Source organism: Nansenia antarctica (genome assembly GCF_963989245.1).
Source record: "Nansenia antarctica genome assembly, chromosome: 1".
In the NCBI taxonomy this organism is placed as follows: domain Eukaryota; kingdom Metazoa; phylum Chordata; class Actinopteri; order Argentiniformes; family Microstomatidae; genus Nansenia; species Nansenia antarctica.
This window is the reverse complement of record NC_137674.1, coordinates 38,863,151-38,889,547: the sequence shown is the minus strand read 5'-3', so window position 1 is coordinate 38,889,547 and position 26,397 is coordinate 38,863,151. Positions and strand designations below refer to the sequence as shown.

The window sequence follows — 26,397 nt, the reverse complement described above, 5'->3', positions numbered from 1 at the left end:
ATCGGGCCAAAATCGGACAGATTTATCTTCATGTGTGGGGTCTCTCTCAGATAAGAAATCTGTTAAGATTTTGAAAATCTTTATGTGTGTACCAGGCTTAACCCTCCCTACCCTCCCCTACCCACCCAAATATCCTTGGTCAAAATAATAAACAGACCAACAGTTTAACATATATGTCACAAGTGCCATCTAAAATGGTAACAAAAAAAAACAGTACCCTTCACAGTAACAACAAACCCATTGGTCTCAGGATACCTCTAAGCCTACTACTTCTTCTGCTTCTTCTCTTTCAGCCAGTTGCTGAGACAAATTAGCCTGTTTACATTTTCAGAGCTCAAGGCTGCCCTCTTTTTTTGTTGTTGCCTGTAAGGGAGAAAAGTCTCTCACAAGGGACAGAAGTGTCAGGGCTGGCCAAATAATAAATAAATAAATAAAAGTGATTGAAATGCGTTTAAAAAGTTAATGCGTTATTTTTTCTGTAATTAATTAATCGAAATTAACGCGTTAAAGTCCCAGCCCTAATTTTGGGGTTTTGTTCTTGTGTGCAAACCTTGCTTTATTTAACTTCATATGTTTTCTTTCCTATTATGATTCTAATTTGCTTGGATATGGTTGATTATGAATTAACATTTATTATTGAATGTATGTATGGGTATGGATCCTACATTATAATGTACTGTATATTTTTGCTTACTTAGATGGACACCATGAAAGAGTCAAGACACTTAAATAAACATATCAAATCATCAACTAACGTAGACAGTGGTACTGTATGGTGCTGGAGGTAATCGATTTGAGCAAAAAATAATAATAATTTGAAAAAGGACTCCATGACTCAGTTGGAGCATGGCCGGTTTTAGGTTTTGTTAAAAGTGTCTACTTTATTGTTATGACAATGTTATATCTAAGTCAGTATTCATGCAATTTCCAATGCTTTCAGTGCTGTGTGAATATCTATTCTACTGTGAGCATGCCTTCAATGATTTCATTGAAACAAATGGCTGAATTAATTGAGCAGAGAGCATCCAATCAAATACCTGAAAACTTCCCCCATCTGCAAATGAACCATTGTTGCATTTCTGTCTGTGTCAGAAAACCAACTGCTTGTCAATAATAGTAAAAACATTTCATTATTTATTACACACTTGCAAAGTCAGTCTCAGGGAAAATCATTGTGTGAATTTATTCATGAGAAACATTTATGCCTCAGATTTACCTCCATTATTTATTTGTAATTGTTTGTGTGTATTTGTGTGCATGTGTGCATTTGTGTGTGTGTGTGTGTGTGTGTGTGTGTGTGTGTGTGTGTGTGTGTGTGTGTGTGCATGCATGTGTGCGTGCGTGCACATGTGCGTGTGCGTGTGCGTGCGTGTGTGTGTATGAGTGAGTGAGTGAGTGAGTGAGTGAGTGAGTGAGTGAGAGGGAGAGAGATCAAGCACCCTCTCATGTAGAGAGAGTGAATCAAAATGTGACACCTTCCTTGCTGCCACTGTTCCCCTTCTGGTCACTGGGTCAATGAAGAAGACAAAGAGCTATTTTCAGACCTCCAAATATCACACAGCTGATATACCCTCTCTTGTCACTTATGAAGGCTTGAGGGAAGGTCACAGCATGAAAAGTTATGGATGCACAAGCAATGTGTGTGTGTGTGTGTGTGTGTGTGTGTGTGTGTGTGTGTGTGTGTGTGTGTGTGTGTGTGTGTGTGTGTGCGTGCGTGCGTGCGTGTGCGTGTGCGTGTGTATGTTGGTCCGTCCATCCGTATTGATCTGCAGACTCAGTGCTGTAGTAAAGAGAGTAGAGTGATAAACAGCAGTGTGCTGACAGAGCCCTGTGAACACACACACACACACACACTTGCCTGAGATACAGACTTATGTTGTGTTACCTCCCAGTTAATGCCTGGGCTTTAGCCTTTAGCTCAGTGGACTTATAAAGTCTTGAGGCACAGATGACCCAGGTTCAATACCCTAACAGTCATATTAGCACTCCTGATTGAAGCAATCCATCCACGTGTTAGGCTAGGATGTTAGGCTGGAACACAAAGCCTGCAAACCTTGCGGGGCCCTAGGAGCAGGATTTGACTCAGTGCTGGCTCACGCTCTGCTTCTCCTCTCCCTCTCTCTCCTCTTACTTTCTCCTCCCTCTCTTCTCATTTTCCCCTTCCTCTCCTCTCCCTCCTCTCTCACCTCTCCCTCTCCTCTCCTCTCCTCTCCTCTCCATCGTCTCCTTCACTTCTTCATGTGAATAATTTATGGGTTCTTTTGGCAGATATCTCCTGAGGGACGACAGGGTTAGGCAATGGTAAAATCACACAGTTGGTGTGTGTGTGTGTGTGTGTGTGTGTGCGTGTGTGCATGCATGCGTGCGTGTGTGCATGTGTGCGTGTGTGCATGCTCTGTGTGTGGGATTGGGTGAATGGTTTAATTGCCCAAATGGCACACAGGTAAGCCAGGTGTGTGTATTGTGTGTGTTTGGATGGTCAGTGAGGTCAGAGGTCCATTCTTAACTCATGCCAAGCTTAAGTAACCCTAGGTTCTACAGTAACTAACTGTCTTTCACTTACACTCTACTTGATATGTAGATCTCTGTTTCCCACCTCTCGTCACTCACTCTTGCCGTCGGCTCTGATTCCACTGGCAGATGAATCAGTTCTCTGGCGAACCTCAAAGGACTGCAGTGTGTAATGAACAGAGTTCTGAGGTCAAGATGTAGCCACCTTTATCCTGTCATTTGGGTCACTACCCGCCTCTCTGTCTCTTTCTCTTTCTCTCTGTCTCCCCCCCCTCCTCTCTCTCTCTCTCTCTCTCTCTTTATCGTTCACTCTCTCTCTTCACCAGTAATGAGCCCCTGTTGCCTGATGAGACACAGAGATGTGGAGACACTAATTGGACATGGTCCGAGAGAGAGAGAGAGAGAGAGAGAGAGAGAGAGAGAGAGAGAGAGAGAGAGGGAGAGAGGTTGATGGTGGGCAGGGAGAGAGGGAGAGAGAGAGTAAAGGAAGGGAATCGATAGAGGGGGGAGGTATGTGGGGAAGAAATGGTGGGAGAAAGACAGAGCGGATGAGGAAGACGCTGAAAGAGAGGGGAAGATAGAGAGAGGAGGCGAGGTAGATAACCAGAGGAGGTGAGGGGGGTGAGGGAGATAGAGAGAGAGAAACTTCACATTGCTTTTAACAGCATTAACCTGGCCCATGCTGTATATAATTTAGTGCTGTGATGCAGGGGAGATACAGCACAGGAGCAACTGTCTGATGGAGAGACTCATACACACTCACACACACACACACACACACACACACACACACACACACACACACACTGGCCCCACTGCATAGATCTACAATACGGTAATGGTGGCATAAGAGATCCTTGCTCTGGTCTATAAATACCCCTGGTTTCCAATCCTGGTCCTGTAGGGCGTATAGTGGAGGTGATTTGAATTCACGCTCTTGTGATTTAGTAGACCTGCCTGAGACATTGAAACTCAAGTGCCGCCCTCTTTGAGAATGTTCTCTTGGTAGGTGGTTAGGTGTTCCACCTGGGAGACATCGCCCTTCACTCCTACTGGCTGTACATTGGCACCCAGAGTCTGAGTCTCTCCTAGCCTTCATACCTATCCACTTTGCCTGGTCCTGGAGTAGGTAGATCATGTTGCCCCTAATCAGTGACATACAGGAGGTTCAGATACTGTATATATTCCACTTCAACATACATTACAGACCCCTTTTTACTGATTCTTTAAATGAGATTTTGGCTTAAATGGTGACTGTATTGTTTATGATATAATGTGAATCGATGTTTTCATCATTAGACCCAATCAGGTAATTTCCTGATATATATAAAATATAATAATATTTTAACAATATTTCTATTTAGGGGACCCATCTACATCAATGATCATCTAATCCTCAATCTGTGTTGATAACTCTATGGTACATCTGCTTTGATTTTTTAAATTGTATTCATCCATGTAACTGTCAGACCACCACTGCTGAAATATTCCATAAATGCAAACCCCATGCTACAATATGCTTAATGCATCTTTTCTCTTCAACCAGGAGCTCCAGTCAGAGGAGGTTTTGAGACTGCTGACCCCCAAAACCTCACATGTCCCTCCCCCTCTCCATCTCCTGCTCTCTTCTGATGTAAGTCCCTCCTACCTCTATTGTGTCCTATCACCTCTAACCTGTCACAACAGGCCTCCAAGGTCATCCACAGAGACTTAGGTCACTCAGCTTGACTGTTCAGCTTTCAGTGCGGAATAAACATAGGGGACACATAGTCTGATCCCCTGATGATGGATTTCGTGTTGGTTAACATTTGGTTACAGTTGGGGTTAAGATTGGGGTTAGGGTTAATGCGGGTCAGGAAGGTCCCTTTAGTCTCACTTCAGTCTTGTCATTGAGCGATGAAACAAATCCTCCATGGAGTGTTAAAGGTAGACTCTGGGATATGATGTCAGCGTCCTCAGCGTTTTAAAGCTGCTGATCACCTCAGTTCAAAAAACAGCTTGAACGCTCCCTTCCGCACTCGTACTCTTTCTGTATGGCATTGAAAGGAATTGTGTTCAGTCTTCAAATAAGAAACGTTATTATTATCACCAAACCACACTAATTCTGCTCAATTGGTTGTCTTGGCAGGTATTATAGAACCCATTGTTGAACGTAAGTACTTCTCTCTGAACACTTAAGCTGTGTGCCTGTAACAAGCTAATGTGATTAAATGCTAGCTTCGCTGTGCTGAATTCAATTTAATTATGTTTTATGGACCATGCTGATCTCTCTCTCCCCCCCCCCCCCTCCCCTCCCTCTCTCTCTCTCTCACACTCTCTCTCTCTCTCTCCAGGGTTTGATGGAGAGCTGGTCGAATGACAGCTGGAACTGTTGTCATAACCGGAGGAATTCTCGCCACGGTGATACTGCTGTGTATTGTAGCAGTGCTCTGTTACTGTAGGCTCCAGGTAGTGTGTGTGTGTGTGTGTGTGTGTGTGTGTGTGTGTGTGTGTGTGTGTGTGCGCGTGCTTGTGTGAGTGTGAGTGTGAGTGTGAGTGTGTGTGTGTGTGTGTGTGTATCTGTTTGCTAAATCTATAAATCCTTCAATATGATCACGCTCAGAACTCAGAACATCTTTTTCCCTTTTTCCTCAGTACTATTGCTGTAAAAGGAATGAGTCAGAGGTGGATGTGGGCTCCGTGGTGGGAGGAAGGGAGTCTCAGCCTCACTTTGCCTGTAACGCGTGCAGCGCTCCTGGGATGGATGGGCCCGCCGTCACCCCCCTCTCCCTGGTGCCCGTGGAGGGCAGCCCCCCACACAGCTACTGCCCCACCTGCTCACCTTACTACCTGCACTCCGGACTCACAGACGAGATGCGCAACGGAGGCGAGCGCCTGGGCTTCCACACCTACCACTATGAAAACCCGGGGGTGTGTCTTCCCCTGTCAGTCACCCCACAAGGCCCTTCCCCTCTAAGCTACTATAGCCCTGTGGACATGTACCCCCTCAACACACGGCCCTATAGCACCCAGGTCTGACCTTGTTGACACGCACACACACACACACACACACACATACATACACACGCACATACAAGCATGCACACACACATATACACACACACACATACACATACACACATATACACACACACACACACACTCACACACTCACACACTCACACACTCACTCATACACACACCTCTGCCTGGGTTAAGAAGAGACCTAGATACATCACGAGTCCTGCACATCCAGGGGAGAGACCGACAGATTGAGCCCAAAGACAATAGAATGTGAGGTCATCCGGTCACCCTACAGTGGATGTGGTTTATTGAGTTTCAAATGAGATCAGTACAGTAGCTTGTGTATGAAGACAAGCTGGGATATCACCGTGTCCTCAAGTGAAACCAACATCAGTCTGTCCCACCCTTGCTTTTCCCATCTCCTCCCTCTTTTGTTCTGTTGATCTTTTCTCTCTCTCCAATTAACTCTCTCTCCCTCCTCTGCTAGCATATTATTATTATTATTATTATTATTATTATTATTATTATTATTACATATAATAATAATAATAATAATAATAGTAATAATAATAGTAATAATAATAATAACGTGAAAGAGTTGAATACTACATGAGGGCTATCTGTGTTTCCCTGTCACATTCTCCTTACTCTTGTAGGATCTTATTATTAACCAATAAACAAAGGTTTGGGTGGTGACGGTGGAGTTTTACTGAGTTGTGCCAAAATCGAGTTCGCTCTTCAGTCTTCCCTTCCTGTAAGAGAACATAAAACAGCAATTCTGATTTCAGAAACACTCTTTAGCATTACCGTATATATCTGGAATTACCCCCAAAAAGTCTGACTGAAAATGTTTGTGTGAAAAACAAGAACACTTATTATAATATTGACTTGTATTGATAAAAGATGTCATGTTGATCAGAATTTTCACACACTGCACTTTCCACTTACTATTCTTCTTCTTCACATCATAGTCTTCTTCACCTTCATCTCTTTGGGATTATTTGGCAGGTTTTTTGTGGAAGAAAATGAATCTCTCTGTTCATGTGTTTCCTTAAATTTGTGTTCACTGTGATGTAGCCAGACACTCCCACTAAACACACTGGTTGCCTGTAAATTGGTAACGGAGGTATCTTATAGAATTAGAATTCACCTGTTCTGTGACTAGCATCTATTGAAATGTACTGCAATGAGCACGTGGATGCATCTACAGAGTTTTCCTTCACTTCCTTTCCTTTTCCTTTTTCTCTTTTCTTTTCTTCTTTTCTTTTAGATGAAATGTATTTTTTAAAGCTGTACTGTATTAAAATAGGTTTGGGATAAGTACTTACAGTAAAAAAATAAAATAAAATAAACGCGAACGGTACTCTTGTTTCACAAAATGTTCCCTTTTTTGGAGATAAATAAATGTTTATATCTGCCTGGCATTTGTTTTTGTATTTATTCACCTTAAACGATTAGATGAATATTTTCTGGTTGATTGATCTGTGGTATAATAATTTATTGACAAAAGCTTTAGATTTAATATCCACTACATACTATTTCAACAAGGTGGTGCTCAAATTCAACCTGAAACAAAGGGCAAAATACCCAGAAATAATGAGAGGTGAGATAGAATGAGAGAACAAGATAGGGGGGAGGATGAGAGAGGGCAGGTGGAAAGAGAGACTAGGAGAGAGAGAGAGAGAGAGAGAGAGAGAGAGAGAGAGAGAGAGAGAGAGAGAGAGAGAGAGAGAGAGAAAGTAGATCCCTTGTGTAACTGCATAGTCTTAAACGTCCAGTATGAATGAGATCACATGACGAAGAACGTTCAATGGAGAACGCTGTATTAGTACAAACAAAGCATTTTCTAGTGTAGGGTAGGACACTGGCCTTTACGTTTGATTTGTTTACAAGGATATGCACATGTTGGACACTATTAGAAAATGTAGCATATGCACATTTATATGTAGCATTTATATGTAGCATATGCATACATTTCAGTGGGGCCAGCAGGGGTAGCAACATGCAAAACGACATGCTTACATGTCTTTAAGCGTTGGGACGCATCCTCTGTGTTCATCTGTTCAGCAGCAGGATGGTATTCTGACTATTACCTGTAGGACCAGTTTCGTTACCTGCTAAACAGCTTCCCAGCCAAGGCTTTCTGGAGACAATAGCAATGTGACGGGCGACATACTCACCAAGTGCCTGAGGTGAATAGCCCAAATACCACACTCTACCCTTTCAACTGATGGACAGAATGTACCTGCTGCTCTCTTCTTAACATTTCTGACAGATTACAAAGCATCCACCGATATGTGCCAGCTGGCATCGTATTGTGTGATTAGAGAAGAAACAGCTCTGATTTATAGCTGGGCCGATGGGAAATCGCTGGAAAAAAGGGGGGTGGGGATGGGTGACAGAGAAAGAGGTCATATACTGTATATAGAGAGAGAGAGACGGAGAGAGAGAGAGAGAGAGAGAGTTAGAGAGATAGAGGGGAAAAATAACTAAAAGGAGAAATGGTGAGGATAAAGGGAGACAAATAGGAGAAGTGAGAGATCACCACGTCAATTAGTTTCTGTTTTTCTCTCTCCCCCTCCTTCCCTCTCTCTCTCTCTGGGTTGGTTCTGGGGAGGGGTGGCAGGGGTGGTAGAAGCGGGTTTCACTGCTATGAGGTTTCAGTAGGCAGAGGTGTGGTCCCTAGGGAGGTAGACAGAGAAAGAGAAGATGAGAGAGGGAGAGAGAGAATGAGAATGGAAGGCGGGGCAGACAGCAGTGGGTGTGTCTCTAGGGCTGTCACTGTGACGCTCCGTCCCACAGGTGACAAATACCCCGTCAAACCTGCCACAGAACATTCAGAGGGACACACAGGTACATAACCTGACACCAGAGTTTGTGTGGAGTGACCTACTCTTCTTGGAGGTGTGCGTTTGTGGAGTTTCCTACCTTCCATCGTGAGTGTGTATATGCGTGTGAACCTGTTTCTGTTCGTTATTGACCTGTTCACCAGTTGACCCTTGGACCCCAGCTGCGTTAGGTTACCTGTTTCCCAGCGACTGGACTTTACCCGTGTTTTCAGCTATTGGACTGAGCTGTTGGAGATCAATGTCTGCTCATCAGCACCTGCCTTGCTGTTTATGTATGGGAGTTAAACCTGTGTGTTGCACCTGTTAGAGTTGACCTGTACATCTCTGATCACAGTACACCTGTCTAAAGGAGTTTATCAGGGTGCACCATACCTATTGTGATATGTACATTAGAAATTGCTGAGCTTGCTGAGTTCAGGTATTGTGGATTAACTGGGATTCAGGTACTGGGATTAACTTGTGCCGGTCTGGAGTCGACCTGTCTCACACACCTGTGTGTTTACCTCTGCCTGGAGCACATCTGTGTATTCTCTGGAATTCACCTGGAATTCTAATCCGCTGGTTTTCTGTAACAAGTGTGAGTGCACTTGTGTCAGGATGATGGAAGAGGTGTCAATCACGGTGGCGTACGACGCCCACATGGAGGAAGAGATCCTGGCTTGTCTTGTGGCCGAGTCCAAACCCAAACACACGGTAGGACCACAACCTAACCTTGACCACAACATGACCAAACACACGATAGGACCACAACCTAACCTTGACCACAACATGACCACTCACTGACCAGATCCAAACACACAATAGGACCACAACCTAACCATGACCACAACCTTAAAAAAAAACACGTTAGGACCACAACCTAACCATGACCACAACCAGATCCAAACACACGATAGGACCTCAACCTAACTATAACCACAACATGACTACACTAACCAGACCAAGTGGGAACAGAACGCTTATTATAACCAACATCAACACCAACATTGTGTAGACTGCTGTTTAACTGCTGTTAGCATTATATATATACGTATATTTCTTTTTAATCAGTTTTGTTTGTTAGCTAAGAAGCTTACTGAGGACAAAGATGTGTGAGTACGTTGGGAATGAGAATGTTGTTAGGTGTGACTATCTTGTTTTCGCTCTATTTTGATCTCCATTAGACTCCTTTTGTACAAACCTCTCGCTTCATCTCTGTTTGTGTTAGATTACTGTCTCTCTATATCACTTCAACTTGGCAGTTGTTGATATTAACTGATCGGCTGAAACTGTTATTATCTCGACAGGCCCCCTCTAAGAAGCCCAAGCTGAGACAGAGCCAGAAGCAGCTGCAGGAGGATCCTATTGACAGATACCAGGTACTATAGCTACCCAGCCCCCTTTATAGATTTAGCAAACAGATACACACACACACACACACACACGCACTCTCTCTCTCTCTCTCTCTCTCTCTCTCTCTCTCTCTCTCTCTCTCTCTCTCTCTCTCTCTCTCTCTCTCTCTCTCTCTCTCTCTCTCTCTCTCTCTCTTCCACACAGCCCCATTGATAGATACTGTACCAGAAACCAAGACCCCACCCACTACACTCACTATATACCCACTCACTACAACCAACACCTCAACTTTTCCCCACCCCAAAACCTACAACCAAATGTTGTATCCTACACTGATATACAGAACCATCCCCACAGTAACTGCATCATCCACTTCTGTCGCCAACCTAAACCTACAGAACCATCTGTTATATCTGTAGAGGCAGAACAGGACTGACCTGTATACTATGTTCTACAGAGGGAGAACCGTCAGCTTCAGCAGGCCAGTCTGCGCCTGGAGCAGGAGAATGATAACCTCGCTCACAGACTTGTGACCAGCAAGATCGCCTTGAAGAACGCCCTGGACCAGGTACACCACTTCACATTTCTGAAACTAGCCCCTAGCCCCTAGCCCCTAACCCCCAACACTCTTAGAAAAAAGGATTCCAAAAGGGTTCCATGAGAACCTTCTGTGGATACCCCAACCCCCTAACTCCCTAACCCCCCAATCCCCCAACCCCCTAACTCCCTAACCACCCAATCCCCCAACCCCCAAACTCCAACCCCCTAACCCCTACCTTGGACACAGACCATCTACATTCAGCCCATACCTCTTAACCCCTACCCAGTCCCCTAACCCTCTACCCTCTACCCCAGCCCCGCTAACTCTTAGCCAGCCCTGACCCTGTAGATCTCTGTGTCCACAGACGGAGGACAGGGTGGATGAACTGACCAATGAGTTGTTCCGGACCAGACATCACCTGAAAGTAACTGAGGAGGAGAAGAGACGGAAGGAGGAGGAGGCCATAGAGGTACGTGTGATACCCTATCCTAGATGTTTCTGACGTTTCACCTCCAGGTTACATCCATACTCAACTAATAACTAGTTCTGGAACTAGTCCATTGAATTCATAACATGGAGAGCATCAAGCCATATTGTATTCTGTTCTATTCTATTCTATTCCATTGTGTTCTATCCTATTATTATTATTATTATTATTATTATTATTACATAACATTCTAATATATTCTATAACATTACATCACATTCTATTCATCCCTTTCCAGCTGAAGGAGGCGTTTCGGAGAGAGCTGGAGAAAGCTAATTCTGACGTAAAAACGACAACAGGCATCCTTGCAGACTACAAACAGGTACAGCATACAGCATCACCAGAGACAACACTACACTAACCATAACCCCAACAGCCTCAGCCTCATGTCTGTTCAGACAGTAGAGTAGGCAGTCTTGAGCCTGAGAGTCAGTCATGGAAGAGTCAGTCATATCTTGAATTTCCCGACTCTATTTCCCCCCCATAACCACACCCAGCCCTATCATTTTGAGAACCCTACATGAGATTGTAGCTTGAGGCCCACCTAACTAGCATTATTATTTTATGGAATAGCTTGTGAACATGTTGAATATGAAGTGCGGTGTGTCTCCTTTTCTTAGATCTGCTCTCAGCTGACCAGTCGGCTGGAGAAGCAGCAGGCATCCACCAAGGCGGAGCTGGACACACTTAAGGTGAGAACTAACAGCACTCAATGTTCAAATGAAACACCTATCATCATCACAACAGTAATGAAGAGCCCAGAAACAATCCCCTTATGTCCTCTTATAATAATTACATGTATTATTTATTTATTAACTAATTATTTACATGTAAGTGGTTTAGCAGACGCTTTTATCCAAAGCAACTTACAATAAGTGCTCTCTAAGTAAGTGAATCAACTATAAATCAGTCACATCTAACATCATTATAACATTATAACAGCATAGCACAGTACATCCCTAGCACAGTACACCCTTACTGACATACTCCTCTAATCCCTCTCTCTCTCTCTCTCTCTCTCTCTCTCTCTCTCTCTCTCTCTCTCTCTCTCTCTCTCTCTCTCTCTCTCTCTCTCTCTCTCTCTCAGACTGCCGTGCTAGCATGTTCCCGTTGTAGACAGGTTCTAGATATGGAGGACCGGGCCCGCTCGCAGATAGTGGAAGGTACCTGTGACATAGTCACAATGGTGGGGGGTTCTGAATCTGGCACCACAGAACCAGACCATGATGAGAGTACTGGTAATGGTACCAGAGAACCAGACCATGATGAGAGTACTGGTAATGGAGAACCGGATGAGAGGAGGGACCAGGAGAAGGACTTCCTCAGCAGCCAGGTTAGAGAGTTGGAGAAGGAACTTGCCCAGACTAAACTCCAGATGGTTGAAGCCAAGTGCAAGATCCAGGTCAGTAGCACAGTACAGTACACATTCCTAAGTGCACACTCCATAGTACATGTTACCGGACACACACAGTTCTAACATGATTTATCATAACAAGATAACATTTTTTTGTGAAAAAAGCTACCATTGGCCATTTCCATTTTACATTTTTGACATTTAGCAGATGCTTTTATCCAAAGCGACTCCAACAAGAACATTTATCTAAACTAAGTGAATCATCTATACATCAGTCATCATAAGAAAAACTCTGCTAGGACCAGGTACCCTTGACAATCACAATAATAGAATAACAAAGGATTGCTTGACCTGACCACCAAGTAACCTGTGTGCAATGTGTATGGGGTTTATCAGAGAGGAGGACAAAACTCTCCAATCCCATATTTCTAATATGAGCCTACCGTGATTTATATGCAGGAGTTGGAGCACCAGAGGGGGGTGATGGCGAGCGAACTCCAGGTAGCAAAGAACAGCTGGTTCACCAAGACTCTCAGCTCCATGCGATCAGCGAGTTTCCATGGCATCGGTGCACCCAAGCATGGAGCCCGGGCAGTGGGCTGGACCTTCCACAGACCTGCCCTCTCTGCTTTGAGCTCCAAGAATCTGTCACTCCCAGAGAGGGCAGAGGAGAAGACGATTGAACAACAGGGTGTGGGAACAAATTTATTTTATTTTCAGGACGATGTATAAATGCAATCTTACAAAGTTATGAAAGGGAGGGTGTCGCCAAAATGACAGTATAAAGTCTGCTCCACCATGATGCATAACGCATCAGTATAATATAAGTAAAGAAAAACATTAAGTACATTTAGTTCAAATTTAGTCAGCCAAAATAAATGCTATTGGATCCACTGCTGACATCTAACCTTGTTGTGTGTATTTGGTTTGGTTTCGGGATTGTAGTGCATATTTTGCACACTAGGGGGCAGTCATATGTCAGGTTACAGGTAACACAGACAGGTGACCAGGAAACAAGCACTAGTGACGATATTGTCACCATTGCATGCATGACTTAGTATGCACCTTACATTTGTACTGTAAAACCATGTCTCTTTGAATGAAAACATATTGTGATGTTTTTCTATAGTATTGCTGATAATAAATGGGTCACTTGATTTAAGATTCAGTCTTTTATTTGCTGTGTCATGAAAAACATGTTTCTATATGCATTGTTTATTTTGTTGCACTTCCACTCCTACATATTATTTGTTCACCCGTCAATGATTAACCCCATTTGCACAATCCCATCTCTGTGGAAATCCCTGTCTAACTGTGTGACCATGGTACAGAATAGACTCTATCTAAATCTCTAAATACTTATACTCTTGACTCTTTCCCATATCCAACGGCAGAACTCTATAACACAAGAGGGATGCATCTTTCAAGTGTCTGGGGTTGTTTGCGTGTGTGTGGGTCCTGCCGGGGCTTCCTGTGTGTGTCTGCTGTGTTGGCTCTCCTCAGTGGTGTACTCTGCAGCAATGTGCCACTTCTGTCAAGGGAACATGGAGCAGAGAGAGGTGAGTCTAGGTCATGCAGTCTGTCACTGTAACTTGTAAACAAACACGTGTTATTGTTACTACAGTCTTTTCATACTGTGTTGTTTTAAATGTAATCAGAGACTTTATTCACCTAGATATGGGTTATTGAAAACACATTTTCTTTCACAGTAATGACCTGGGAGCACAACCACAAAGTGGATTGCTGGTGTGCTGATCAGTTCCACATAATCCACATAATCTTATTCATTATGATCCACAAGGCATAACTGTTCCAAGGTCAGCACTCCTGGACTCATGAACACAGGCCCAGGTCATTCATGTGCAAGAACATTTGAATGGATAAAGGTAACATTTTTCACCTAACCCTTTCTTCAGACATGTATATGTCGGTGGGCTCCCCTGTGTCAGTGCCCTGTTCTGGAGTGGAAGGCATGGAGGTGGAGTGGAGGCTGAATGGCTCAGTGTTCCAGCCAGGTCCCAACCTGACTCTTCTCAACACCAGCCTGGAGGATAGAGGCTCCTACACCTGCCACAGCCCCACGGGACACCTGCTACAAAGGCTTAACCTGCACCTGGGCTGTGGGTTCCCCACGACACACTCAATTGAGTCATTTATGTGTGTGTGTGTGTGTGTGTGTGTGTGTGTGTGTGTGTGTGTGTGCGTGTGTGTGTGCGTGTGTGTGTGTGTGTGTCTGCTCTTCGAGTCAGGTGTGAGAAGTGTTTGTGTCCTATGCCACTGACAGATCCTCCCTCCAGGCCTGCAGTACAATGCTGGTCTCCTAGTTACCCCATCAAAGTCCTCTGTTCTTGGATGGAGCAGCCTCAGACCCTGCTGCCAACACACTACATCGCCTCCTACAGGTAAAGACAGGGATGGTAACTGTCTTGGATTCTAAAAAGGCTATTCAAATAACTCAGTATGTGTGTGTGTGTGTGTGTGTGTGTGTGTGTGTGTGTGTGTGTGTGTGTGTGTGTGTGTGTGTGGGTGGGTGGGTGGGTGTGCCAGTGGGAAAGAGGAGACCCAGCAGTGCCACCCCACCCCCGGCTCCCCGGTCTCCCCTCCCAGCTCAAAGCGCTCCTCTCTTGGGTCAGAGTGGTACTGTGTCATGGAGGACATGGAGCTGTACACGTCTTACTTGATCAATGTGACAGCTATCAACCCTCTAGGAAGAGCTTCCCACCTACAGAGACTGACTATGGAAGACATTGGTAAAAATCCATCAATCTATATTCTATCTTTATTACATTATGATTATGATCGATAGCACTTTTATCAGATTAATTGATTTCCGCTCTATAGTACATTTTATCTTGTGTGTGTGTGTGTGTGTGTGTGTGTGTGTGTATAGTGAAGCCAGACCCTCCTGTGAATGTGAAAGTGGTCCTTGGAGCATCCAGGAAGTTATCCCTGGAGTGGGCCCCTCCCTCTTCCTGGCCTGACTCCCCCATCCTCCCCCTCAAGTACAGGGTGAAATACCACTGGAACAAGAGTGGCACCTCACAAGAGGTCATTATACATGTTTACACTCACACAATATCATTGGGAAATGTAGCCTGATACATAAGTGAGGAATCGATAGATAAATGAGATCCTTGGGACGACCCTATCCTTACCCTTACCAACTTTAAATCTCTTACTCCACTTCAATGGCGTGAATCTGGGCCATGTCAGGGATTCTACTTCGGATTTACTGTGAGGAATGTGCTGGTTGAAAGGGGTACTAACTCTCCCTGCATCTTCTGCAGCTGGGCCCATATGAGTCCACCCAGGTGTCCCTGAGGGGGCTGACACCAGGAAGGACATACCAGGTGCAGGTGTGTGCCATGGACCTGCTGGATATGGGCAAGTGCAGCGAATGGAGCACCCCTGTCAGTGTCACCATCCCGACACACTGAGATAACACACACTGTTTCTGGAAGGGCCTCTCTCTATACTTTGTGTGGTTGTGGTGGCTGTGTGTGAACAGAGCAAAATGCGCACTTTGTGTTATTGTTTTTTCCCGTTTTTATTGTGAAATAAACTAAATAACACATTTGAAACAGAGCTGAGCACCTTTTGTGTGTGTGTGTGTGTGAATAAGACAGAGAGTTGGAATCGGGTCTCAGATCAAATCAGATTTCCTGGTCTTTTGCTGATTGTTCTTCTTTTGTTGTCAGTTGATCTCAATGGTCTATGGTGGCTTCCTCCACTCACCTCCTCTCCTTCGTCGGCTTGGATTTGAGGAGCCTGGCTAGCTTCCGCCTGTCCTCAGTCCTCTCCTAGATTGGACCCAAGGAGAGGATCACATTACGACTGTTGGGCCACACCCCAACAGTCTCTCAATCCAACACGTCCACGACCAGAGGGGTGACAAACTCTGAGTGCCTGATGCCCAGTGAGAAGGATGGAGGGCGGGGGTGGTGGCTCGGGTATTTCTCCGGGCTGTGGGTGCCGGGGCCGGGGATGAGTGACACAGGGCCACAGTCACAGGGCCGCTTTGTCCGGCTCTGGAGGGAGAAGGAGGGCTGCCGATGGAGGAAGACGCTGGGGTCGGTGCTGTTGTAGTGGCCCGGCCCAGGGGTCATAGACAGGTCCTCGGCGCCGCCACCAACGTGGCGTCTGGCCCCAAGGCTGTAACTGGCACTGGAAGGTTTGTGGGGAACCTGTGAGCCCAGCAGATTGGGCAGGGTGTACCTGGTGAAAATGATGATGACAGTGGTTTTAGAAATGTTTTTATCCTAATATCATTATTTAGCTGAAGCTTTTATCCAAATATGACAATTCAATGGACGCTTCTATCCAAATCAGATGATCGAAAAGATACCTTTATCCAAATATGGTTCTGGGGCGCTTAGCAACATACAGTAGTAAGGGTGTGCCTGATATGATCATGCTTCTCTCTCGCTGTCCGGAAATGGAAATGTCCTGATTCTCCCTGATGTCCTGATTCTCTCTCTCTCTCTCTCTCTCTCTCTCTCTCTCTCTCTCTCTCTCTCTCTCTCTCTCTCTCTCTCTCTCTCTCTCTCTCTCTCTCTCTCTTTCTCTCTCTGTCTCCCTGTCATCATACCTGTTAGGGGCGGGGACAGCATCCACTGAGCGGTAGCGTGTCCGGGAGCCAATGGTGTAGGAGGGTGGCCTGCGCTGGGCATTTAGAGGTGGGGCTTTCTCCGGGCTGTAAGCTCCTGGACCGGGGGTCTGGAAGGGCTCCCCTAAAGGACGAGACAAGAGGATAGATCATAGATCATATTGTTACAGACACAAGATCAGCTCTTCACATGCTTTATATAGTCCATAATCAGGCATTAAAGGGACACTTCATCACTTTTTCCCTGATATTCATTAACTCCAGCACCAGACCAATGTCGGCAGATGTGAAAACAATGATTTTCTACGTTCTGTATAAACTACCCCTGGTGACATCATAGCTAATTCTTTCTTTTCTGCTTATGTTTTTCTATAGAATGTGGAAAATTATCAGTTTCATATGTACTGTATATGCACTGGTATGGTGCTGGAGATAATAAATAAGATAAAAAATAAATAATAAGCGTACAAGTGTACAGCAAACATGTTATCCCCCACGAATGGTGTAGCACCCTCTATAAAAGGAGTGACGGAATTATTCATAAACTATTTCGAATCACTTTTTGCCATCCCATCGCACCAAAGAGAAAAACAATTTAATTTAATTAACTCTTATTGATATAAGACACCTTTATTTTATTTTTTTAAATCACCAATAGGCTAAGAGAATATTTGCACAGCCAAATTATTTAGTTACAAATACATCTAGCTTACACCACTTGACTCCGCATTGATATAGGCCAGGCCTGGTTTTTATTCTGCATAACAGACAAAACATTATTCCCAAATTCGTTAGCTGCATTCTGTTGTTGTTGAAGAGTGTACGGTAGTTATTTAGGGAGCAGTCTCACCTCCCAAGCGCTTCCCTCTGCCCAGCATAGAGTAGGAGGGGGTCCCGGCATGGCCGAACCGGGTCATCTTGGCATGGATGTGGTACTGTGGTCCTGGGCTGGAGTCAACAGAGACCACTGCAGAACACAGAACAAACCTCACACATGGGCCCCATCCAAAAACACCCCTTATCCCTAGCCCCTTCCCTGTGTGTGTTGGCAGATCTGAGAGAATCAGACAGGTGTAAGCAATAAGGCTGAAGGTCCCCCAAGGGAAAAAACTAATGGGGCACGCCTGATGTTACATTTCCAAATTGGTTAAAATTGTGTTAGTGTTACTCGGTTTGTGGTTTGGAAAGCCTGATGCAATTACTGGCAACAAGTTATTACCGTGGGGTGGAATCCTAGTGGAAATGAGTGACACCTTGCCACACCAGTCAAATTATCTTGCTTGGGTGAGGCACTAAAAAGAGGCAACACCTCAGGTTTTCTTACATTTCTTACAATATTGTAAGCTGGAATAGGCAACAACTCTCAGCCTATTTAGTCTTACATGGTCAGAAAAGAGCCATGAACATGACATCAAGCACCTCTTCTGGTGATGTGTGAGGTGACAGTTCTTGGAATGTCACTTCAATTCAGATCCAATCAAATTGCAACCGCGCTCAGCCAGCCTTCCATTCAAATGGACTCAGCTCATTTCAATTTGGCGTGACAATGATGTGATTTGCAGGTATGACACGAGATTAGGGTTAGGGTTACGGTTAGGGTTAGGGTTAGGGTTAGGGTTAGGGTCAATTTCAAGGGTTTGTTAGGGTTGGTTAAAGGTTAGGGTTAAGATTCGGATCAGTTTTAGTTTTTTACCAAGTGGGTCTGTCAATGGGATGCTAGTCAGGAAGATCCCTTTAGTCTCAACCTCCCGTAAGCCATCATCTGAACTATAGATGAGCTCGGTGTCTCAGTGCTTTCATATTGAGAAGAAATCAGAAAGTAGAAGGGAGTGAATGGAGCCAGTAAGTGTGTAGAGGACGTTTTTTCCGTTTGGAATGCAGCCGGTTGCCGTGACTCACTGGTGCTGCTCATGCGGCTGTGGAAGGAGTAGGCGGGGCTAGTGGGCTTGGTGAGGTCATGATTGATGAAGCCAACTGTCGGGGGTAGGGCATAGCGACCAGGACCAGGCCCTAGTGACAGAGTTATGATGATGATGGTGATGATGATGATGATGATGATGATGAGTCATGTAAAGGAAACATTAAATTGTTGAGCACCAGATACTGTACATAATGCTCAAACATAACACAGAGAGCAAGTTATATTGTATACAAGCTCTATACAGCCAGTCAAAGTAAAAGTAAAATACATAAAACAAATTGAAAACGGGGATGGAGGTTATGTATAGAATGGATTCCTCTCTCAGAACCCTGGAACAGACAATTATAACTCCCTTATAACAGCCGCAACTCCTTCCGTTTTGCTGCAGCAAAAAAAAAACGACTTTACAACACACACTCAAACTCACAGCACTCACATCACTTACTATTTTCAAACAGAAACTTCAACAGATCATAGTTGACTGTTGTTCCTGTTGATTGCCCACCCCCTCCCCCCCTCCCCACACACACACGCACACACACACACACACACACACACGCATGGGCACACACACACACACACACACGCATGGGCACACACACACACACACACACACACACATACACGCACACACACACACACACACACACACACGCATGGACACACACACACACACACACAACCCCCCCCTCTCTCTCCCTTCACACATAGGTTAGTTGACTTTGTTTTGGTGTATTTGGTGGTGTATTTCTGTATAATATGTTTGTATTTATGCTTGCCAAGGCCTCTTGGCCAGGTCATCATTGAAAATTAGAATTTGTTCTCAATTGATTTTATCTGGTTATATAAAGGTCAGATAAAAAAATAAATACAAATCATTTTTAGGGTTGGTTTCCCGGACACAATGCATTTGAGTCTATAGGGTTAGGGCTTAATCGTGAAGCATACCTATTCAATCAGTAACACCAATCTCATAAATATACCTCTCTCTCTTCCAGCGATGATCGGACGTCTCCTCACCACCACTCCCTCCATGACCTGTCGATTTCGTTCTTTCTTCCTTATTTCCACTACTCCTGTCTCTGTTTGCTCTTTGCTCTTCTGTCACTCTGTGCGCATCCTGTTCTTGTGTCCTGCTCTTGTCTCTTGAGGAAAAGCACGGCATCAGAGGGGGTGAATTATACATGACCCTCACAAGGTGGAGGGGAAACCTAATCTTCACTGAAGCTTTGGGTATAATATATATACCTGCTCCACCTTGTGATGTATATTATGCTCAAACCTAAACACATCTCACTTCCCCTTATGCAAGAAGACAAAGGTTCTTCAGCTCTCAAAACGAATCTTGACAATGTTGATGGACAGTGTGATAGGCTAAAGAGGATAGGCATACCGATCAAATGTTTTTTTTAGGATCATACTTATTTTGAAGAGACAAGTTGGAGAGTAAAAGTTGGAAGAGCACAAGCCAGTGTATAATCACTGTCTTTATTTGACAACAAGCCTTGTCTGAGTTCACTAACTTTTGCATCTTTGTCCTTAGCACCGAATCCCATTAAGGCCTCCAGAATACCAGTATCAAACTGGCTATGATTGTGATGATCCCTTCTATTCATTCTAATTCTAAGTACATAAGTAACTAAAGCCTGGGTGCATGATCCTGACCAGCAAACACTGGTTAAATATTAACAAGCGGTGACTTGGGACGGCCACAGGGCTGAGTAAGAGGACCCTGATAGGTCATCAGGGGCTGACGCCAAACACGAGTCAGGTTACACACACACACACACACACCACACAACACACACACACCACACAACAAACACAAACACACCACAGTGTGTTCCAGATAATGCAGTAACCATGTGAGACGTGTTCCAGACCATAGCTCACTGTTATGAGACAACAAATAATTTTTTGGGCTTTGGTAATATCCTCTTTATTTAAATGTGTTCTTATATTGTGTTGTGTTGTAGGAGAAAATTCTTTCAATAAGACTTGTTTGCTACATTAATACCTTTAAGACTAAAACTCACAAAAGTCAATGGCTGTCTATACTTCCTTGGGCAGAATCAACACACTAAAGACCCCAGGCTATAGGAACTGATTTGTTTTGTATCCTATACAATGAAACCAGTTCCTCTGCTTGCCTTTCTGTGCCCAACAAACAAATACATTTGAATATATGCAATTGCCCTTCTGTGTTCAATGGCTGACTTGACGCCTAGAAAATCAAGACAATGTAAGAACACAGCAATGGAGAAGGCAGCCTTTGTGACACCCTAAACATCCTCCTTTACCATTGTTCTCAAGGGAGAAAGGGAGGGCCCAAATCCCCCATGCCCTTCATCCCTCTTCCTCGTCCTCACTGTACCATACCACACCCCTGGTTACTAATTGGTTAAACTTACCCAAAGGCGGGTTCATTATCTTTGTCTATAAAATACCTGTGTAAGGATCTGTTCAAGACTTTCAGAGAACCTTTCACTGTCAAGAGAGATCCTGACACGCTTGCAAACTGTTCTCCTCTTGCAAGAGTATATTAAAAATACCGTTTCCTATGCAATTTGAAATGAAGCAGGCTGCCTTTTGATTTTATATTTAGATACTTAAATAATTCTATAACAGTGTTGTAAACAATTCATGTGTGATTACTGCTTGTTGTTCATGTACTATGAATGTTGTGAGACAAGGACGGAATAAAGAAGGAATAGAATATCAACATTGATTCTTGAGTGAAATGGAACCTAATGAACAATGAACAGTTGTCTCCTACTTACTGTATGTGTACTTCATGGTTTCTGAGAGAGAGGAAATTTGTGACAGCAGCTGGTGAAAGGGAGAACAAGTCGGCAACCAACCTAATGTTCAGACTTTTATTCAGAAAAATGTAAATACATTTCAATGACACACTTGCTAGTCAAGCCAAAATATCGTGAGCTTAGAATTATATGGTTCTATCTCTGTTTAGGGTAGTTCAGAGATATTGAGCGTCAACGTTTTTACATTCCATTATGTTTTGTGAGATGGAACCTTTGTATTTTATGAATTACTAAAAAATGTCAACATTTTTAAAATAACACCACACAGGCATTAATAAACACCTAATGGATCAGATTATGTAAAAAACTACATTTTGACAAAAATTGAGATAGAACCTTATAATTCTAACGTCATGATATTGCAATACACTGGATCCCCTAGTAAACTATAACACTACTTTACATTGTTAGCAGACTCACCGAAATGTTATGAGACATCAAATAATTTGTTTGGCTTTAGTAATATCCAAATCCAGTGTATTGCAATATTTTGGCTTGACTAGCGAGGTTGCATTGAATTTCGACAACATCGAACTTTATTTAAATCTTTCTGAATAAAAGTCTGAACATTTTGATTGGTCGCCAATGTGTTCCCTCTTTCACCAGCTGCCGTCACATTTGATGTTTAAGGGCCTGAGAAGGTCCAGTGGTCTAGCAACACGGTCTACACTACAGTGCACACATATGCCCATGTTGGCATGGGTTCGAATCTGGCCCATGCCCTGCTGACATGCCCTCTCTCCTTACTTTACTGTCACCATATCTGTCCAATAAAATGAAAAATATGAGTGGGACTGCCCTCTCTTGTAGTTCCATCCCCTTACACCAAGAGGACGACACAGCACCTTCTAAAACTCAACGTCTGCCATGTGTTGAGTAACTCAATTATGTGAAGAGCACAAGAGTAAATGTAATTCATGTGTGTTTCTTGTGACTCTGTAGACATGCAAGCGGAATAAACATGCTATGCTTCATCAGAGGACTATCCTTAGGCCATGAACCATTTTGTGTGTGCTTGTGTCAACTTGTGTCATTGTGTACATGTATAGTATGTAGGCATGTGTGTATCGATTAATTTCCGAGAGTTCTTGTTTTAACCATCATTTTATGCACAATATAACAGAATAATCAATAATTCAGTTGATAAAATTATAACTGACTTGAACATAATTTAGTAATAAAACATTTTAAATATGCTGGTACAATTCAGTACAAAAATAAAAGCAGTGAACTGTCTCCACAGGTAAACATTATCATTCATAATTCATAATCCACTGCTACTCAAAACAAGATCAGTCTATACTCCTATGACTCCTTAAGTCCTATATTATTTCCCAAGGGTGGGTCACGTTTTAAGACTAGGCATTGGCTGGAGACATTGTTTCATCTTGACGGCCACAGGGAAATTCAAGAGGCTTTGCAGTCTGTGGGTCGTCGACTGGTCCTCCCAGTAAGCAAGCTAACAATAGATGGCGCTGTGCAACCTCTCAATCAAGTCACCACAGTACTCTACAGCAGAAAAGTTCTCTGGGTGGAAGTTACCCTTAAATCTAAGATGGGTGGGAAAGGCCAAACAGAGTTGAGGTCAGGGTCAGAGGCCATCGTCATCCTACCCCCACCAAAGCCACATAATAGTAGTAAATCTACAGCAGGCGAGGCTTGTGGAGGTAGAAATCGGAGAACGGGCTCATTATAATGCATGGAATGGAATGAGGAATAGTATCAAACACGTGTTCCTCATTCCGTTCAATGCAGTACAATGAGCCTGTCCTCCATTTCTACCTTCACCAGCCTCCATTGGTCTACAGTATGGTACATCCATCAGCTGAGTGCCCACTTTGCTTACTTGAGTGGGAGGAGTTACAAGACAGTGCTCCCAAAAGTTTGTTGCAATTATTTGTTGACGCTGCGGATGCTGTCATTATGTTGTTTATTCCACATAGTGTCCACAGGATCTGTAGAGCAGGTGTGGACAGACACGTTCCCCCAAGTTTGTCCTTGAACATTGATGTTGTTGATGTTGTTGTTTTATTGATTATTCCAACCTGGTTTATTCCAAGGGTGGGAAAGGTGTCACCAATGTCTTGTGAAATTGTGGAAATTGTATTCGCAGGTATGTAGAGACCCTGTCCCTCAGTTTGTCTCGTCACATTCATTGTCTTGACTTTATGCTGTTTGTTTAAGGCGGAGGATTGATGTGTGCTATGACTTATCCCCTTGAAGAACCTGGGAGAGAAGGAAGAGTTTGTTAGGAGCACTCTCCACCAGCATTCTGACAGACTGAAACAGTGACCAGATACTGTACAGGTCTTTTGTACGGGGTGGCGGTAGCCTAGAGGTTAGAGAGGCCGGCTAGCAATCGGAAGGTCGCTGGTTTGATCCCCGCCTCAGGAGGGAGCTGCATGTGCCCTTGAGCAAGGCACTTAACCCCTAATTGCTCCAGGGGCGCCGATTATGGCTGACCCTGTGCCTAGAGCAAAAAAGACCAAATTCCAAAAATGGACTGACAAGTTAATTGTATGGCAAATAAAACATTCTTCTTCTTCTTCTATTGATATACAGGTTATACAGGTTGTCAGACTTATTACTATAAGTAAGTATACTTATTCTTATTACTAGATTAAAAATCCACAAAACATCCAGTGTGTTTGTGTGTATATATGTGTGTGTTTGTGTGTGTGTCTGCATGTGTGCGTGCGTGTGTGTGTGTGCGTGTGTGTGCAGGCTCCACTATGATGCTTACCTACCTGGTTGCGTGTTTTGTGGGATTTCTGCATCCAGACCCTCCATTGGTCATATAACTTGATTGACATGCCACTGCAACCATAGGCGTGCTTCCGCACCCAGCCAAAGAACTGTTTCAGCTCACGACGCAGAGTAGAGTTAGAGTCTCCAGACTTAGAGTCACAGGAACCAGACATCACCCGCTCTACATGGATTAGAGAAGAGGGTTAGAGTGTGTGTGTGTGTGTGTGTGTGTGTGTGTGTGTGTGTGTGTGTGTATGTGTGTGTGTGTGTGTATGCTCACCACTGTGGGGTGTAGAGGCAGCAGTGGGATGGCTCCACTCACTCCAGATGCCTGCCCTGCGAGAGCCATAGATGCCCACTGGGTTACAGCGAACCTGGACGAAATACAGTATTATGACCATACTGTAGACTAAAATATCACACACACACACACACACACACACACACACACACACTCTCACACACAATACCTGAACAAAATACACTGTGCCTGGTCTCAGTCCCGCCAGTCGACATGACGTCTGGTTCCCTACGTCGTCCATAATCTGGAGGGAACACACACACACACACTTCAGGATGGTGGTCAGAGTAGATATGTCTTGCATCTTAGACAAAAGCCCATACCCATTCCTTGGGGCAAGTGGGAATACATTACAGGCACAAACAAGTACACAGGGCCCGTCCAAACACAATACAGATATAAACAAATGGTCCAAGTCAACTTGTTTTGTTAAACAATGCACGCACACACACATACTTCCTGTCTCTTGTTATAGAGACATAAGAGAAACTCAGAGATGTACAACCACAAACAAACACACACAGAGGCACATGAAGATTGACAGCATATGATCCTCTGTGCCCTCTGAGAAAATCTGTTCTTTATAACTTATTATAAATCTGGTGACAGATTCATTGTAGACACACACACACACACACACACACACACGCACGCACACACACACACACACCCATTCACACACACACACACACACACACACACACACACATACACACGCACGCACACAAGCCCACACACACACACACCCGCTCACATACACACACACACGCACACACACATATGCAAGTCAGGCTCCATAACTATTTTCTCCCTGGCATGACTACATGACTTTCTAAACAACTGCTCAAATGTCTGAAACACAAAGCAGAGCATCAACATACCGACATTACAGGCTAATTGTTTTACATGATAAAGCCAATAAGGTCATTGTTTTACATTGTAAGACCAATTTACATAAATGAGTTAGGCTTTCTGGCCAACATGAACTAATCCTCCCTGACTCCCTCCCTCCTGTCTCTTTGCACGTGTTTTATATTAATTCCCATACAGCGTGTCCCACTGAGACCAATGTCACTTTTTCAGGGGAGCCCTACTTACTGTACATTCAAATATATTACATTCAAATGACATTGCATTACATTAGTCTACTACAAACAATACACTACATTAAATTACATTACATTAGCCTACATGATAATTTAGTCACACTGTAACCCTAATAGCAATACAGTTGGATAAAAAAGTGTCTGTGGCCATGTTGAATCTCATTCATTGTATGTGACATATAAGGGTGGTGAGAAGGGTCATTGTTTACCCAGCACCGGCCTATCCCTGTAAACCTATATTAGTATATGTGTTCCACCACGGCCATATTGAACACATTAATGTGTGAATTCAACGGGGGAGATTTACTTTGACATTCCTCTGCATGACCTCATGATGAGGAGTGGATCGGTGGAACCTGTCGTTTGTTTTCTCTGGAGGTGCATGAAATCAGGAAGAGTTCCTCTTCTACTTTCTACTCCGCCTTTTGTTTAAGAAATAAAGAACGGCCTACAATAGATCTCAGGGTAATTCACCCTTAATTACCAAGAATCTTTAATCCTACCCCAAGGAATAGGAAGAATGCAGCAGCAAACCTCCATCTGTGTAGCCAAAGGATTCCACATAGTCACATTGTTTGTAGTTCTTGTGTTAGAACAATATTGTACATTCATATAAGAATATATGGGGGAATTAACATCGGAGCCTCAAAGCAGCACTGGTTTTTCACATTGATAGCTAATGAAAATGATTGGTTGTACAATTTATAGCAACATGATGTGCTGAAGACAAGCCAGACAGAAAAGAGAAGTCTACGGTCCAAGGGTCGGTTTCGCCAAAGTTTTGTTACTTCAGTAGTAGTTAATTTATCCCTACAA

General features: G+C 43.9%; 5 protein-coding genes across 5 annotated transcripts in view; 3 read left to right on the top strand and 2 right to left on the bottom strand.

The window, feature by feature from the left end:
• Positions 1-4,866: 4,866 nt before the first annotated feature.
• On the top strand, positions 4,867-5,529 carry fam163aa (family with sequence similarity 163 member Aa; the record flags this gene model as incomplete). The annotated part of the gene is made up of 2 exons (XM_080548080.1): positions 4,867-4,959; positions 5,146-5,529. 2 exons carry the CDS (start codon positions 4,867-4,869, stop codon positions 5,527-5,529), a joined length of 477 nt encoding a protein of 158 aa, XP_080404206.1.
• Positions 5,530-8,960: 3,431 nt separating this feature from the next.
• On the top strand, positions 8,961-13,413 carry LOC308149808 (rab GTPase-activating protein 1-like; the record flags this gene model as incomplete). The annotated part of the gene is made up of 9 exons (XM_080522697.1): positions 8,961-9,056; positions 9,650-9,721; positions 10,153-10,263; positions 10,601-10,705; positions 10,962-11,045; positions 11,344-11,415; positions 11,844-12,125; positions 12,537-12,768; positions 13,409-13,413. The coding sequence occupies 9 exons, from the start codon at positions 8,961-8,963 to the stop codon at positions 13,411-13,413; spliced, it is 1,059 nt and encodes a 352-aa protein (XP_080378823.1).
• ebi3 (Epstein-Barr virus induced 3) lies at positions 13,396-15,656 on the top strand. Its single transcript, XM_080548041.1, has 6 exons — positions 13,396-13,636; positions 13,994-14,197; positions 14,362-14,479; positions 14,625-14,827; positions 14,968-15,125; positions 15,365-15,656. Exons 1-6 carry the CDS (start codon positions 13,492-13,494, stop codon positions 15,512-15,514), a joined length of 978 nt encoding a protein of 325 aa, XP_080404167.1. The 5' UTR covers positions 13,396-13,491; the 3' UTR covers positions 15,515-15,656.
• Positions 15,657-15,937: 281 nt separating this feature from the next.
• On the bottom strand, positions 15,938-20,180 carry odf3l2a (outer dense fiber of sperm tails 3-like 2a; the record flags this gene model as incomplete). The annotated part of the gene is made up of 6 exons (XM_080548069.1): positions 20,128-20,180; positions 19,588-19,749; positions 18,583-18,693; positions 17,534-17,650; positions 16,666-16,807; positions 15,938-16,292 (listed from the first exon to the last, which is right to left on the bottom strand). The coding sequence occupies exons 2-6, from the start codon at positions 19,637-19,639 to the stop codon at positions 15,938-15,940; spliced, it is 777 nt and encodes a 258-aa protein (XP_080404195.1). The 5' UTR covers positions 19,640-19,749; positions 20,128-20,180.
• Positions 20,181-23,559: 3,379 nt separating this feature from the next.
• crlf1a (cytokine receptor-like factor 1a) overlaps positions 23,560-26,397 on the bottom strand; it is an 11,015-nt gene continuing 8,177 nt past the window's right edge. Inside the window, exons 6-9 of the mRNA XM_080548031.1 lie at positions 24,645-24,719; positions 24,455-24,548; positions 24,174-24,355; positions 23,560-23,652 (exon numbers count right to left, since the gene is read on the bottom strand). Coding sequence (XP_080404157.1) covers positions 23,629-23,652; positions 24,174-24,355; positions 24,455-24,548; positions 24,645-24,719 — 375 coding nt within the window. The 3' untranslated portion in view covers positions 23,560-23,628. The remainder of the gene's footprint in view (positions 23,653-24,173; positions 24,356-24,454; positions 24,549-24,644; positions 24,720-26,397) is intronic.

Excerpts from the sequence above, each read along its gene's own strand:
- ebi3 (XM_080548041.1), top strand. The coding sequence starts at position 13,492 with ATGCATCTTTCAAGTGTCTGGGGTTGTTTGCGTGTGTGTGGGTCCTGC. Across the intron at positions 13,637-13,993 it reads GGAACATGGAGCAGAGAGAG|ACATGTATATGTCGGTGGGC; the intron begins GTGAGTCTAGGT and ends CCCTTTCTTCAG. Across the intron at positions 14,480-14,624 it reads CACTACATCGCCTCCTACAG|TGGGAAAGAGGAGACCCAGC; the intron begins GTAAAGACAGGG and ends TGGGTGTGCCAG.